Consider the following 17,382-nt stretch of genomic DNA (forward strand, 5'->3'; position numbering starts at 1 on the left):
TTGTATTCCATCTGCCACTTCTTTGCCCATTCTCCTAAACTGTCCAAATCCTTCTGCAGTCGCCCCGCCTCCTCAATACTACCTGTCCCTCCACCTATCTTTGTATCATCTGCAAACTTAGCCAGAATGCCCTCAGTTCCTTCATCTAGATCATTAATGTATAAGGTGAAAAGTTGTGGTCCAACACTGACCCCTGCAGAACTCCACTAGTCACCGGCCGCCATCCTGAGAAGGACCCCCACTCCTGCCAGACAGCCAATCTTCTATCCATGCTAGTACCTTACCTCTAACACCGTGGGCTCTTACTGAGCAGCCTCCTGTGCGGCACCTTGTCAAAGGCCTTCTGGAAGTCCAAGTAGATAACATCCATTGGCTCTCCTTTGTCTAACCTACTCGTTACCTCCTCAAAGAATTCTAACAGCAATTTTCAGCTAATTGCTAAATTAAAGAAAGACTAGACTTTCGATAGAATTTAACCCTTAATTTAATCTTTAAACTCCCTCAGTCACCAATCTCCAACTGAAGCTCCCAGACAGCTGACAATGGATACAAAAACAAAATGCTGGAGAAACTGGAAATCAAAAATAAAAACAAAAATTGCTGGAAATACTCAGCAAGCTAGGTAGCACCTGTGGAAGAGAAAATGTTAACATTTCAGGTCAATGACCTTTGGTCAGAGCTGTAAATAGTTAGAGATAACTGGTTTTAAGAAAGTACAGAGGTGGGAAAAGGCAAGAGGAGAGAAAAGAACAGAAAGGCAAGTAATAGATGGAAAGCTGGAGTTATAAATAAGAAAAGGGATGATGGTGCAAAGGAAAATGGAATGGTAATGGGCAAATAAAGAAATAAAATATGCATCTGGAGGAGATTTAATTCAAAATAGTAAATCATTCCCAACAGCTGCTGTCGAAAAACAAAAAAAAATGTAAGAATCAAAAATCAGAAGGCATTTTCTGTTTTTAATGTATATGTTTAATGTTAGCTGAGGATTGTCTTTGATATTGTTATGGTTGACTATTCTAATACTCTGTATGGGCAAAGTCAAGGATCATGCATAAAGAGCCGCCACAGCGGAGAACTGTGGATCTGCAAATCAGCAGAAATTCTGTCTTCAGGAGAGGTGAACAAAGAATTTTTTTAAAACACCTTACTGGAAAAAAGTTAGTTGATAAAGGATTGAAAGTTGACCACAGTCATTGTTTTAAATTTTAAAATTAGATTTTCTTTTAAATGAGATGGGGCAGAAATATATTTTTAAATAAGAATGATTGTATGGCTTCTAGTACTCAAAATGGATTTTTTTGTGCAGTTGGAGTGTCTTATCTCTGTGCCAGAAGCTCCAGGTTTGAGTCCCACTCCGGTACATGATAGCCATGGAAGATGTGTTCACAATGTGCCTATAAAGGTTGATTATCAACCTGCAAATCCTTCCCACTCAGCTATGGCAGGTGATAAGAGCAGGAGAGTCTCCTGGTTAGCCAGAACCTGCAGAGGCATTGGCGAAGCACTGCAGTATCTTGCCAACCATAAACATAAACCAACACATGGAAGTCCATGGTTTCTAAAGCCCTCTTAAGTCATGGTACCTAAAGAGAGTGAGTAGAAGTATATTGTGGAATGGATTGCATTTTCAAATATTAATAAATATTTTAGGATATCAACTGGTAGCCACTGATAGCAACCTCAGACTGATTTGATCAACCCAAATTATAACTGTCTTTTGCATTGCTTGTAGACCAGGAATAAAAGTTGTGTGCATGCTTGCCTCATACTGACCTAATTATAGCAAATATATATATCTCAATCTTATCAATATATATATCTATACATGTATCAATTTATATGTTTATCAATTTGATTTTTTTACAGCATCTTTGGCTCCACCAAGATTGCATGACATAGCAAGTGTTAGTATTAGGGCTTTCATCGCTGGTACTGTCGCTAGTTTCATGACTGCCTGCGTAGCAGGTATGATTTTCATATTATTACTAAAACAATATGGCTCATAATTATCTGCAGAAGGGCAATGAATGGCATCCACTGTCAGTTAGACATACCCTTGCCCATTTAACCTCAGTGATATTTTATGCCCCAAATTGGTTAAACAGCAAGCTTGGTAACATTGCAATTAAGGACACTGGGCATCTGGGACCTGAGTGAAAGAAGCAAGCAACTACATATCCCTTTAACAATTCAGATTTTATTTTGAAAGTTAATTATATGATTGTGAAATAAACAGAGAAATGACTGAGTAGGGTGAATTAGACTGAGTGAATTCAATGCCAAATCAAGTACAAAAAAGAGGAAAATAAAGATTGTATGAAGGAAGAGACAGAAAAGAGAAGTAAAACATGTTAACATTTGAAAAATGTTTCAGATATCCTATGACAATTAAAACCTGAAGAAATGAGACTCCACAATTTTAATGGACAATTCTCAATGCGAGAGAAATCATTGGCAGTAATTAACACAGGGTACATTGTTAAAAGGATCTCTGACAACAAATCTAGGCATGACTTTAAATGACTTCCAAGATAGGCTCGTTGTGTCACTTCCAATCAGCTCTAACTTTCTGGGGCGAACACTGTTCTATATCTACTTACATCAAAGTGTAACCATGCTTGCAACTATATAATTCTGTTTAACTTGGAACAGATATTTAGATCTTCCATTTATGTATCTCCTCAATATCTGACAATGAACCAAGTTAACACGAGAGGGGACAAAGTTTGATTCACCTTGTAAGGTGCTTCATACCATAGAATGATCAAACAAACAGAACAACATTCAGTGACTTAGTTCAGCCGATACAACTGGCATTCACTTAATTATATCAAAATAATGAACATCAGGTGCAAAAATGAAGAGGAAAATAAAGATTGTATGAAAGAAGAGACAGAAAAGAGAAGTAACACAACTTTGATGGTTAATATGAACAGAATAACTACTTCTCATTCTGACTCATTACAGTCAGGGGCAGAGCCTCCCTTCATGCTTGTCTCTTGTTGTCTCTTGAACCTTAATTGTGGAACTTTAATCTTCATATAAACTGGACAAACCAGATTGGGAAAGGTAGACTGAGTATGTGGAATGATTTTATGACAGTTTCCTGGAACAATACGTGTTAGCACCAAGTAAGGATAAAACCTGTCTTAGATCTAGTATTGTACAATGAGGCAGTTTGAATTCATAATCTGAAAGATCCTCTGGGACAAAATGATCGTAATGCAATTGAATTCCATATTAAGCTTGAAAACAATGTACTTTGGGCCAAAGAAGAATTTTAAAGTTAAACAAAGCCAACTAAATAGGTATGAGAGGAGAGCTACCCAAGGTGAATTGGATAAATAAACTAAAAAGTGTGGTGGCAAATAAACAGCAGGAAACAATTCAAAATGTTCAGAAATACATTCCATTAAAAAAGCAAAAGCTCAGCAAGAAAGATCTAATTGTGGCTTACTAGGGTAGTTCAAGATAATAATACATTAAAAGTAGAGGCTTATAATGTTACGAAGAATGGTAGTGAATCTGAGGTAAAAACAGGAATACCTGGAAAAACTCAGCAGGTCTGGCAGCATCGGCGGAGAAGAACAAGGTTGACGTTTCAAGTCCTCATGACCCTTCAACAGAACATCTGAGGATTGGGAGTGCTTTAGAAACCAGCAAAGGGTGTCCAATATGTTGATTAAAAGGGGTAAAAATACAAAATGAAGGTAAACTAGCCAGGAATATAAAAACAGGTTATAAAAGCTTTTACAAGCATATTAAAAGAAGTAGACTAACTAAAGTAAAAATAAGTCTCTTAGAGGCAGAGACAGGAGGAATTATTATGGGGAATGAGGAAATGGTAGCATCATTAAACAAGTATTTTATGTCTGTTTTCACAGTGGAAAGCACAAATTATATACCAGGAATGGAGGGTAACCAAGGGGTTAATAAGAATGAGGAACTTAAGGTAAATAAAATCAGCAGGGAAAATGTATTGGAGAAACTTAAGGGACTAAATGTCGATAGATTCCCAGGACCTGATGAACCACATCCAAGGATTCTGAAAAAAGTACTGCAGAGATATTTGATGCACTGGTTATGGTTTTCCAAAATTCCCTGGATTCTAGAATGGTCCCAGTGGATTGGAAATTAACAAATGTAATGCTGCTACGCAAGAAAGGATGGAGAAAGAAAACAGGTAACCACAGGCCAGTTAGCCTGACCGCAGTCATTGTGAAAATCTATTATTAAAGAAGTCTTAATGAACTCAGAAAATTGTAGCATGATAAGACAAAGTCAACATGGCTTTACAAAAGGGAAATCATGCCTGACAAATTTATTAAGAGTTTTTCGAGGATGCAACTGGTAGGGTAGATAAAGGGGAACCAGTTGATGTAGTACATTTGGATTTTTAAAAGGCATTCAAGTAAGGTGCCACACAGAAGATTAATACACAAGATAAGGACTCATAGAGTTGGGAATAATATATTAGCATTGATGGAGAATTAGTTAATCGAGTGGTAGCAGAGAGTAGGCATTAATGGGCCATTTTCAAGTTAGCAGGTTGTAACTAATGGAACATCCACAAGGATCAGTACTGGTGCCTTAGATATTTGCTGAGATGAAGAAACCAAGGGTAAAATTTTTACCTCGGCAGGCGGGTGCGTGACTGACACAACCGAGTGTAAAATGATGCATAATGACGTCGGGCGTGTGTCCCAACATCATCACGCACTCACACGATATTTTGGCCAGCGGGCACGCGCCGGGGTCAGCAGCACGCCCGCCGACAATTGAAAGGTCTCTTAAGGCCGATAATAAGGTAATTAAAAGAAATTTTTCGCTGCCTGTCCAACCTTACAGTTGGCGGGCTGGCAAAAAGGCCAAGTAACCTTTGCACTTTTTTGGAAACCTCATCCATGGGCAGGATGAGTTTTCTGAAAGCAAATAAAAATCAAATGAAAACTTTAATTTTTCATTAATAACATGTCCCTGCTCATGTCACATGAGGGGACATGTTTCGTAACATTTATAAAATATTTTGTTGAAACTGGTTCACCTCCCTGAGGCAGCTCAGGGAGATTATGAAGCTTGCACTCACACGCATGCACGAAGCTCATGCTCACCTGGCTCCCTCTCCCTTAACCCCCCACCCACACAGGCAGCGCTGAGAACTGCTGCTGGTGTTTCATGCTGGGCAGGCCTTAATTGGCCCGCCAGTGTGAAATTGCCTTCTAGGCCCAATCACAGGCAGTGGTCAGCTTCCTGACTGCCTCCACCTTCCCCCACCGAGCCCGCACGCCAAGAGCAAAATTCTGCCCCAAGAGTGATGTACCTAAGTTTGCTGATGATACAAAGTTAGGTGGAAGGTAAGCTGTGACAAGGACACAAGGAAGCTGCAAAGAGATATGGACAGGTTAAATGAGTGTGCAACAGGTGGCACATGGCAGAAATACAGAATGGCGGCAATGTAAATATTGGAATACAGAGTGATGGCAGTGTAAAGAATGGGAACACAGAGATGTGGAGTTAAAGAGCAGGAACACAGCGCGGTAGCAAAGTAACGAGTAGAAACACAGTGCGGCGGCGTATAACAAGTGGGAACGCCGGCAGCAGCATAAAGAGCAGAAACACAGAGTAGCCGCAGTGTAATAAGTGAAGCAACGGCATTTGAAAAGAATTTAAAGTTTGGCATCACTGGAAAATAATGTAAGTGATCGGTTGGTGAGCATTTTTCTTTTCTCTTTCTAAACTAGAGCATTTGTTCAAATTGGGAGCTGGGAAATTAAATATTTCAATCAGCATTAGCATAACAGTAAGTGAATTAATAAGGGTATAAGCACAGAGCAGGTCTTGAGTTTATAAATGAAAATTTATAGTTTAAAGAGGGTATTAACTAGATTGTTAAATAGGGAATAGAAGGTTTTTTACATCATGGATGGGCAGCTGAGACCTGTAGCTTGCAATTCCTGTGGCATGTGGGAACTTTAGGACACATCACGTCTTGAGGACGTGTGTAGGATGTGCCTCCAACTGCTTCAGCTTGAGCTCAAGATTTCTGAGTTTGAGGGACATTTGGAGTCACTGTGGAGCATCAGGACAGATGAGAGTTTCCTGAATTGTACATTCCTGAGGTGGCCATCCCTCAGGCAGCGAGAGTTCAGAATAGTAGCTGGGTGGCCAACTGGAAGAGTAGGAAGAAGTTTGAAGTACAGGAGCCTTTGGGGGTGTCCCAAACAGGCACTCAGTACAGTAAGTATTCACTTAACATAGTTCAATTACTGAAAACTGCAACTTTAAGTGAAACGACATTTAGCAGATCAAATTTTCTCATTACAACCAATGTAAAAGTTGTACATACATAAGAACATATGAATTAGGAGCAGCCACAGGCCATTTGGCCCTTCAAGCCTGCTCCGCTATTCAGTAAGATCATGGCTGATCTGATTTTAACCACAACTCCACAATCCCAACTATCCCAGATAACCTTCACCTCCTTGCTCATTAAGAATCTACCTAGCTCTGCCTTAAAAATATTCAAATAATCTGCTTCCAATGCCTTTTGAGGAAGAGAATTTCACAGAGAGAAGAAAATGATCCTTATCACTGTCTTAAATGTGCAACCCCTTGGGCAGAATTTTGCCCTTGGCATGTGGGATCAGTGGGGGCGGTCAGGAGGCCGACTGCTGACAGCCACCCGTGATCGGCAGTGCACCGTGACTTTATGCGGGCGGGCCAATTAAGGCCCGCCCAGCGTAAGATGCGGCTGTGGGATGAGAGCAAAGAGGCAGGTGGAGGCAGGTGCTCAATGTCCACTGGGCCCAATGGCGACCTGGTAGCCGATTCAAATGCAACCTTGGCAGCCCTTGGAAGGCTGCCACCGAAGGATGCAGAAGTTCTGATAGGAGCGTTGTTAGTGGACAAGGCAGTCAGGAGGGCAGGTTAGCGGACTATTCGGCCCCAGGTTTCTCCAATGAGTACCTCGCTGCCTTCCTGGAGAAGATGGCAGCGCAGAGAGAAACCCTTGTCCCCAGGGATGGGAGGAGGAGACACCCCCCATCTCACCAAAAAGGCCTGGGAGGAGGTGGCATCCAAGCAGCCACAAATTGATGAGGTGCACATGGGACAGCATCTGGTCAAGGGTGTGAGCACTGGCTGTTTGGACTGAGTGCCTTGCGGCTCCAGGGTCACGAGTTGGCTGAGCCCTGCGAGGTCTTACTCAGGTGGGATTGGCCAGGCTGCAATGGCACTGCAGGTACAGGGTGGACTAATCAATGCTCCTCTGTCCTTTCAGGAGAAAACACCCCAAAACAATGCAGAGAAGTCACATACTGGCGGGGGACCACCGCTCCTACTAATCCTCACTTGTTTTGAGCAGGAGGCCCTGGAACTGGACAGGTGCCATGCACCTAGATCAAGTGGCAGTGGTGAGGTTGGGGATGCCACAGGGAGGTAACAGTGCAGTGCACTAAGGTGAGAATGTCGGTAATTGCAACCATTCCACTGTCGTCTCTATATTGATGTGATCCTCGAACCTCGAATCCCCATTGATAATGGAAAGATGAGGGCACCCTGATGCATATCTCTTTCTTATGAGACTCCAAGGCATGCACAGTAACAGTGTGACAACTTCAACTAATGACATGTCCTTGTTCTTCCTTTTAGGCTCACCACCAGCCCTTCAGGATGAGGAGCCTGAAGGCTCACTCCTGACCCCTGAGGACCAGACTGATCAGCACACACCAGCGTCAAACCCGCTCTGTCAAGCAGCCACCAGCACAGATACTAGCACCTCCGTGGGCATTAGATCGCCAGCTAATATCGGTGCACGTTGGTGAGGGCACTTCATACTCGCTTGAGGTGCAGGCGGAGGCAGAGAGTGCCCAGGGCACCGGCAGTTGGAGGATGACTGGAGACTAGGACAATGCTCAGTTGATGGCTGATGATGTGCCTCCGGAGCCGTCCATGAGGCATCAGATGCTGGACATCCAGCAGAGTGTGTGGGAGGATCTGGCGGAGATACATGAGGGAATACATGCCATGGTTTCCGTTGTGGAGGAGTCCTTGCGGAGCATGAGCAATGTGTTGACCCTCATGGCCGATCACAATGCCTCCTTCATGGAAAGAGTGGCAACTCTCATGGAGAGGCTCCTCCAGGAACTGAATCAGGGACTCCTGGGGATGCGCACAGGCCTGCAAGCTCTCACAGCGGCAATGACCTCAGATGGTCAATGTCGGTGTGGGAGATGGATTAGTATCCAGTATCCCAGCCAGGTGCCCGCCCATCCATGGTGAGCAGGGAGGTCCAGAGTGACCTCACGTTGGCGCACAAGCTGCCTGTCGTCTCTGCAGGTTCTCTGTGGGGTCCTCTCAGGGCGCTCCAGATGAGGGCAGCAGCTCCTCCACCTCTCTGCCTGTGACCTTGGCATCCATTGAGGCAGCAGCAACTGGGGCGATGGCAGCACTAGCTGCTCCCTCTCAGGTGGGGTCAGCATAGGCTCCACAGGCCAGAGGACCCCTGCCAAAGTCATCAAAGCTAATAGGACAGTAGAGTGAGCAGGCTGTCTCCAATTCCAGTGCCAGTGAGGGGAGAGCACCTAGATTTAGCACTTGCAAGCAAAAACTTAAAGCACCTTAATCACAACATGGCCTGATAATAGATGATATTTGTTTCCCCCGTTTTTCTGTTCTTGGAAAACATCTGTCAATGTTAATTTGTAGGGTGTTTGCCAGGTACCAGTTAATTAAATGTGTTCTTGTGCAACTGGCCTCTGGATGCTTCATTTGTTCTGCAGGTACAGGGTGAGCCATGATGTTATGATGGATGTGTTTTTCCTTAAACTTTATTGAAATGGCACATAGTGTGTGTTGTTGACCAAGGAACTGATCCTGTCAGGGATCGAGTATGGACACTGCAGCCCTGACATGTGATGGTGGCTCTTATTTGGTAGGCTAGCCGAAGGAGCGTTGAATCAAAGCATCCCGGGTGTCCCTGCCTCCCTGGAGGTTGCCCAGGTCAGCGTCTATGCCCTCAGCATTCTCCTGATCATGCTCGTCCTCAGACTCACTACTGGACTCTGTCTGTTGCATGTGCAGCTGCATCAAGATCTTCTTCCTCTATTTTCCAGTGCCAGATTGTGGAGAGCACAACATGCAACCACTACCAGTGACACATGATCTGGGGGGGTATTGCAGTGCGCCCCCTGAATGGTCCAGGCATTGGAAGTGCATCTTGAGAAGACCCATGGTTCTCTCTACCACCACACTTGTGGAAGCTTGGCTCCTGTTGTACTGCTACTCGGCCGCTGTTCTTGGGTGGCGGAGAGATGTTGTGAGCCACCTTTTGCGAGGATAGCCCTTGTCATCCAGCAGCCATTCATCTAGTCAGGCTGATGCCTGAAGAGCCTCAGCACTTGGGAGTGTCTCAAGATGTAAGTGCCATGGGAGCTGCCAGGGTGCCTTGCACAAACTTGCAGAATCTGCATCCTGTGGTCACACACTATCTGTGTGTTCATGGAGTGGAACCCCTTCCTGTTTATAAAGGTACCCGTCTCACCCGCTGGCGCCTTGATGGCTACATGTATGCAATCGATTGCACCCTGGATGCAGGGGAGCCCAGCAATCGCTGCAAACCCTCTGCCTCGCTCTGCCTGGCTGGCCTCGTCCATACGGTAGTGAATGAAAGTCAATGCACACCTGAACAGAGCGTCTGTCACCACTGAGCCCTGGAAGGAGCTGGAGGCATAGAGGTTGAGTGCCACCAAGACCTTCAGTGCCATTGGCATGGGGTGTCCATTCACACAGTCAAAGCTGATCTCAAAGCCGATCCTCTGACAAATGGAGGTCACTGCCTTCCTTGAGAGGCAGAGCCTTCTTTGGCACTGCACCTCAAACATATTGAGGTAGCTGCATCTCCACCTGTAAACTCTGCCAGCAGGATATTGGCGTCTTCTGAGGCCCCTTCCAACTTGGACTTCCTGTTGGCCCTGCGCCTCTCCTCTCATAGGCCGCTCCCCTGGAGGCTGAATAGGGACACCTAGCCTCCTCCCCCTTCTGGCCCTCTCTTCCTCCTCAGAGGAGGTGCTTCCAGCAGAGAGCACAATCCCCATTACCAGGGTAAGGGAAGGTGTCTGATGTCTGGAAGTCCCCAAGTAGTATGAATCCTCCGGGGGCCTGGAAAACAACACTGAGTCCTGAACTGAATCCTCTCATTTCTGTCAACGCAGCTCTGAAGTGAAATGAAGATGTCCTGTTCACACAAGCAACCAATAGCAAGTTATATCCTAAACTACAAACTAATCGTATTTACAAGCCCACTGACCCTTCTTATCCCACCCGCAGATGAGGTTTTTGAAATTGTGGCCTGCCCGCTTCCCCGTTTAGCCCATGCAACAGCCTGAAAATCGCAAAGTCCGAGACAATTGGTGTCTCAAGGGCCATAACTAGCCACTTAATGAATGGCGGGCACTTCTCCATCTTCATCGTGCCTGCCTACTGAAATATCACGAGTGTGCGCATTGACGTTAGCATGCTCGGCCGATGTCAATGCACTTTATTTCATGCTTGAGCATGTCGGGCCTGTGCCCACACGTCCAGCTAAAGATTTTGGCTCTTATTTTTAAACAGTGACCCTAGTTCTAGATTCTCCCACAATAGGAAACATCCTTTCCACATTCACCCTGTCAAGACCTCTCATGATCTTATATGTTTCAATCAATTCACCTCTTATTCTTCTAAACTCCATTGGATACAAGCCTAGCCTGTCTAACCTTTCCTCATAAGACAACCATTCCAGTTATAACATATCATTTAGATAATATTCTTTTGTATTCTTCCTGCCAAAGTGAACAATTGCACATTTTACCGCTTGCTGCCTCTGTTACATGCTGACCCTCCGGCTCGCCACCTCTCGCTTGTCAACCATCTGGATCACCACCTCATCTGCTCCCCGACCCTCCGACTCTCCACCTCTGAAGGGTGATACCCATGGTGCTTGCCGAACCTCCTGCTTGGATACATCCTGCTCTCTGACCCTCCCTCTCTCTAACCCTCCCTCTTGCTACCAACCCTCCCTTTTGCTGACCCTCGCTCTCTCCAAACCACCTGCTTCTCCTGTTCTTTCTCCTGAACTCTTACAATGAGTGAGGGCTCAAGAGATGTATGGTGAGATGCAAAACGAGCAGATTCTGAGCAAGAGCAGCTTCAAGTTGCAGAGTTGTGGAGGTAAGCCGCAAGCTGGACTGGCAACCAGAGCGAGGGTCAATGAGCAGGAGGGACACCAAGAGGGATGATCTCAGAGAGAATAGGTCAGCAGCGACCAGACAAGTTGGCAGTGACTAGGTCAGCAGTGGGAAAGGCTGCTCCAAAATGACACCGATTGGATCAGGTGACCCATGTCAGAGCCGGTGTGTTAAAACAAAACTCCCAATGTCAAACATGAATAGCAGCCTCGTGAACTAAACAACATTAAACTGGAACAACTTAAAACAGGGACTTACTGGTTGGATTTCACATCCTCCCACCAATGTATTTGAGGGCTCAGATGGGTGTGGGGTTGCTTGTAAAATGCATTATGTGGTCTTCCCACCACATTCCTGCCCCCTCCTGACCTGTCTCCCATTTTAGGGTGGGTGGGGGAGGCATCAGGCAGCCCACCCACGCTTGGGCCTATTGAAGCCCATAAGTGGCCAATTAATGCCAATTAAGTGCCTCATTCCACCTCTGGTGCTATTTTACCCATGGCAGGGGAACAATGACACCAGATGGTTAGCCCAGCAGCTTTTACTGTACAGGCTGGTGGCAGGAGGGAGGGGAGGATACCTCCTTTGGGAGTCCCCTGTGCCCATCAGGGGCACCCTCTGAAGGTCATACCCCCCCACTCCCATTTATCACTCCTCCCCTGCTGGTCCCTGAAACCTGTCCTCTCCTCCCCCACCCCCCACTGGGGTTTCCCAGCCAGGGACCACTGATACCCTGGACTTTAAAGTCCAGCTCCATAATCTCCTCTTGTTCAGGGACAGCCTGTGGTCCTAGCAGTGGCCACCACCCAAACGTGGTGCAGCTGGGACTACAGAGCTGCTGGCCAATCAGATTTGCCAGCAGCTCTCTAAGGTGGGACTTCCTCCCCAGAAGGGGAAGGAAGTCTTGACCTTAGGCAATTAATGCTGCTTCCAGTGTAATATGGCTGCGGCTGGCTGGCTTTTTAGTGGACTGGCTCCCTTGTTAGTTGGTGGAGGAGGGGTGGCATAGAATATAGTGCCCTGTAAAATCCAGCCCACTGTTTTGGAAACTGCTGTGAGTGTCACTACCCTGACATAGTGTAGTCCAAACCATGGTCCCAATGGGCATTGGACTGCACAGGAAAGATCAACAAAGCATAAAAATGCAGTTGTTATAGAATATTTCACAGTCAGGGAGACAGACAGGCATTTCTGTAGGTGCCATTGTGAGTCTTGCATGGTGTGCTGCCTCCCTGGTGCCAGAGCAAAGGCCATTACAGAGAGGTGCAGAATATACTGCAAGGGGAATGGTGAGAATGGAGCCAAAAGTTGTGACATATGTTGGCATTAAAGACTTAGAGAAAGCAGGTGTTGAGGTCCTACAGTCAGATTTTCAGGAGCTAGGGAGGAAGTTAGAAAGCTGGACCTTGAAGGATTACTGCCAGTGCCATGTGCTATCCAGAGTAGAAATAGGAAGATAAGGATGATCAATGTATGGCTTGAGGCATGGAGCAGGAGAATATACAGGGGAGTGGGACTGACTGGATTGCTCCACAAAGTGTCGGCATTTATCCGCTGAGCCAAATGGCCTCCTCCTGTGCTGTAAATGGCTCTTTGACACAATGATCCCATGGAAAATAATGTGGGGAAGTGTGAGGTTATTCACTTTGGTAGTAACAACAAAAAATCTGGATTTTTAAAAATGACATAAAACTTTTAAATGTAGATGTTTATGGGGACTTGTGTGCACCTGGTGGGGGAGGGCAAGGCAGCTAAGACTGAAGGAAGTACACAATCACATGCTGGAGGAAGGGGGGATGAGGGAAGCGGCCACGTACTTCGAAAAGCTTTTCAAAAGCACGCATTCTTCCACAGTTGAGACTGTTCAGCTGCAGCTCCATTGACGTGCTTGGAGTTGGGCTTCTGAAGCTTTCCTGCCCATTCAAGCAGTGCAAAAGAATGAAAGTGCCACCAAATGCTTCAGAAATTTTCACCCCTCAGGTGCAGTCTGCAAATAAATGTGCGTTTTTGGGGGCACCAAAACAATTGGCCAACTAGGCAAGCTGTCGAATCACTTTGTGAAAGGTGGGCATGGCGTAATCACTGGTAGAGGTGCTTAGAGCCCCTTGCAATGTCTTTATTAAGGTTTGGACTAGTATCCATTTTGGTTCAAGCTAACAGTGCAGCCTTGCAGTGCAGGTTAAGAGAATGCCTGTGCCTGAGCTGGAAGCATAGCATGCACCCAGTGGCCGAAGCTGCCACCAATTGGTCAAGTGGAGTGGGTCGGAGGTGGGTGAGGTTTCGGACAGCCATGAAGCGCACTACACACTGGCCATCCAAGTGGTGGCCAGCACTCTCCTGCATGCGTGAAAGGGCCTTCAGACTTAACCAAGAGAGGTTCTTAGGACACCTATACTAACCCATGCGTCTCTATCTTTGATCCTACAGGAAGAAAACATCAGGATCATGGAGCCTGGTGACTTAGTGGTATGCTCATGGCTAACAGGAAGCAGAGAAGAAGAAGAGTGCGGTGGAGGCGCCTGGCTCAGCATAGGGAGGAGCACCTCCCTTAAGATGAAAGGCTGGCAGGGCCTGCTGCGCATGCAGCTGAAGATCCTCAGCTTGTAGGTGCTTTGCTAGACCCAGGATCTATAGATGGTGCTTGTCATTCCTGCAGATAACTGAGAACCAGTGTTGCCGAAGACTGCACATGTCAAGGGAACTGGTCGGTCACATATGTCACCTGCTGCAGGATTTGACACCATGGGGACATGGAAGGCATCCACTGCCAATGACCGTGAAAGTGACCGCAGCACTCAATTCTTACATAAGTGGCTCCTTCCAAGGCTGTGCAGGTGACCTATGCGGAATCTTAAAAGCCTACAGGCACGTGTATCCAGGAGGTCACGGACACCAGCTTCGTGAAGGAACAGAACTTTGTCCATTTCGAATGGGATCAGGAAAGCCATGAAGCAAAAGTGCTGGGATTTGTGCAAATCTCTGGTTTTCCATAGGTGCAGGATGCCATTGATTGCATTTACATGGTGCTTAGATCTACATGGCAACCAGCAGTCAACTACGTCAAATGCAAGGGCTTCCATTTGCTGAATGGTGTGCGACGACCACAAATGCATTTTACAGGTCTGCGCATGATTCCCAGGGAACAACCATGACTCCTACATCCTTAGCAAGTCTCAGATTCCTGACATCTTCCAGTGCCCAGAGAGGCTGCAGGATTGTGTCCTCAGGGGACAAGGGCTACCTACAGAGGACGTGGCTGATGATGCCTGTGTGGCGACCTCAGACTGCAGCAGAGTGATGGTATAACGAGCCTCATGCCACGACCTGGACTTTGGTAGAGCAAATGATAGGCATTTTTAAAATGAGGTTCCAGTGCCTCGACAGGTCTAGTGGAGTGCTGCAATATGGTCTACTGAGGGTGTTGTGCATTATTGTCACTTGCTGTGAGCTACACAGCCTGGCGCTGCAAACAGGGGAGGGCCTGAATGAGGAGGAGTTGGAATAGCTGCATGTTGAACGTTGAAGGGGATGATGGTGATGAGGTCCTTGAAGGCGAGGATGCCAGCGATGAGGCCATCGCACTGGTGAGACGAAGCAGGTGCACTCAGGAGGCTCTTATTCGTGGAGGATGATGAGGAGGTGCAGTGGGAACAGCCCTGATATCCTCACCTTGCATCTGTGAGCGTTTGACTCCTGTGTAGCTGATGGTAGCGCACATACCTTTTGTGCTCAGGCTCATGTCATGGAGAGGCAGCAGAGGCCGTAATAGTTACTAGATTCCAGAAGGATGATGACAACATGCAGTAAGGACACTCCATAGATCTTCACATTGCCTCTTGTGAATGTCTGACTCCTGTCTGGCTGAGGGCAGCTTGCTTGCGCTCAGTGATTGGGGTCATATCATGGGGACGCAGCTGTGAAACTTTAAATGCACCTGATCCTTTGGCAGCCTTCAGCATCTGTCACCTTCAGGAGCACACCGTCACCAGTCACAGATGCTGAAGAGATGGGGGGCCAGCCCCACCTCAAAAGTGCTGAGAGCACACAGAGAGAATGACAGAACTCTGTGACACCTGCCCATGACATTCTGGCAGCAATGACAAGCACCATCAAGGCGCAGACACCACTAATGTGCCCAGTGAGTGTGAAGCTGGACCATCATTTTGGCCTGAAGGCTGCACACTGCACAGGGAAGAGTCTCTGGACTTAGACATCAGCTTTTACCTTGTACAGGAACTAAGGTTTCACATCTGAGTGACATGAACACTGCTCATCATAACAAGGAACTATAAGCAAGGAGACATTCTTGGGAGTTTATTTACAATAGTGAACATTAAGTACATGTGATTAACACCTGTGCCCATGCTACGCAACTATATCTTCTTAACCTTCCTAACCCTGCTGCTACGTCTTCGTGCTCCCCTGACATACACAGCAGAGATAGAGGAAACCTGCTGACTGCTACGCCCTGTTTGTGATGACCTTGGTAGACATCCTGTGGAGGGCTGAGACCTGGAGGGCCCCAGCCTACTTTGGGTGTCCTGCTGTGGGCTAGCTGCATCCTTGTTGGCCTGTTGAGCTGGAGCTGCCGGGGTCACAGTATAAGGGATTTGGATCTGCCAGACATTCCCAGAGTCACCTGTGTGGATGACCCCGGGGTGTCGAGCTGCTGGTCTTCCTCCCTATAGGTGCCTGTGGGCCCCTGACTGACTCCTTGAGGAGAAGGGGAAGCTGGAGTGAGATCGAACTCCTCCACACCCCTCTCACATTGACACTGTTGGAGGCCAATCATGGTGTCAGCAATGGAGTTCAGCCTGCGCAGCAGTGTAGGACTGATGTCCTGGACCAAGGTCTCCATGGCAGCTGCTATCCTACCAGTGTTGACCTTGGTCCTTTAGCATGCTGGCGCCTTCACCTCAGACTGAAGGCAGATGGACTCCTCCATTGTGCTTTGCAATCTGAGGAGTGTAGCGGACATCCCTTCCTGATGTTCCTAAGCTTGCCTTTGCAGCTCCAGCGACTGCGGTATGACCAAATCCAGAGGCTTGTCATCTGACTCGGACTCAGCATGTTTCTGACCTCCAGCAGTCCTCTGATTGTTGAAAACCTGGAAAGTCCCTGCCTCTGCCTGTTGTGGATCAGACAATGCAATGTGCTTACTGGATTGTGATCCCGAGGCTACTCTAGAGCTAGGTCCCACCAAGGTGTGTATCTCTGCGCTGGTGGAGGGTGTGGGTGAGTGATGTGACTTGTCATCAATGATGGTGTCATCAGTTCCTGCCTCTGAGATATCTTCGAGCTTGAGTTGATGACCTGGTTTGTGGACACCTGCAGATGCTTCCCAGATGAGATTGCAAAAGCAAGGAGAGATAATCAATTCATGGCAGGGGACTGCAGAACAAGGGAACTCACTCACAGCATAAAAAGGGTCATGAGGACTCAAAACGTCAACTTTGTTCTTCTCTGCCGATGCTGCCAGACCTGCTGAGTTTTTCCAGGTATTTCTGTTTTTGTTTTTTCACTCACAGCATGGTTGCCTGATGGATGTTGCGCCATTGGATCCTCACTTGGTTGAGCACCGTCGACTTCACTGTCAGTGCAGGAATGGTCCATATTATCACCGGTCAGCTGGATCATTCTATTTTCAAAGTCTGTGGGAACCTTGATGTCAGCATTCCTCCACCAGTCTGCGACTTCTCCCTTTAGTTGTGTGCTAGCTTGTCCTGCATGAGTACAGATTGAGAGAGTGTAAGCAGGATGCCTGCCAGGCCAGATGAAAAGAATGTCTGGCATGTGTGGATGTACCATGGACAGGATGAGGAAACAATCCGTAGGTTAAATGAAGGTGTGTGTCAGAGTGTGAACGGTGATATTCATTGAACTGGCAGTGAGTGAGATTCCTGTGAATGTGTGATGGGTTTTGATTGTGTGAATTGAGAGTGATGAGAAGAGTGACTTACCCTGATGGAATGGAGGAGATCATTCAAAATCTTAAGGCACTGGGTGGCTGTCCTCTTATGCAAGGCATTGGTGTGACCACCACTTTCACTGCCTGCCATGTTGAATTTGTCACCGTGCTTGCTGGTCTTCGCCTAGAGAGGGGTAGAGAACTTCACGGCGGGCCTTCACTGCACCCAGTAGGCACCTGAGGGAG

General features: G+C 46.8%; 1 protein-coding gene across 1 annotated transcript in view; it reads left to right on the forward strand.

Moving 5' to 3' along the window:
* LOC121276728 (solute carrier family 28 member 3-like) overlaps positions 1 to 17,382 on the forward strand; it is a 227,953-nt gene that overhangs the window by 161,997 nt on the left and 48,574 nt on the right. The window contains exon 12 of the mRNA XM_041185272.1: positions 1,870 to 1,968. Within this exon, the coding sequence (XP_041041206.1) occupies positions 1,870 to 1,968 (99 nt within the window). The remainder of the gene's footprint in view (positions 1 to 1,869; positions 1,969 to 17,382) is intronic.

Source organism: Carcharodon carcharias, chromosome 4 (genome assembly GCF_017639515.1).
Source record: "Carcharodon carcharias isolate sCarCar2 chromosome 4, sCarCar2.pri, whole genome shotgun sequence".
NCBI classification, from domain to species: domain Eukaryota; kingdom Metazoa; phylum Chordata; class Chondrichthyes; order Lamniformes; family Lamnidae; genus Carcharodon; species Carcharodon carcharias.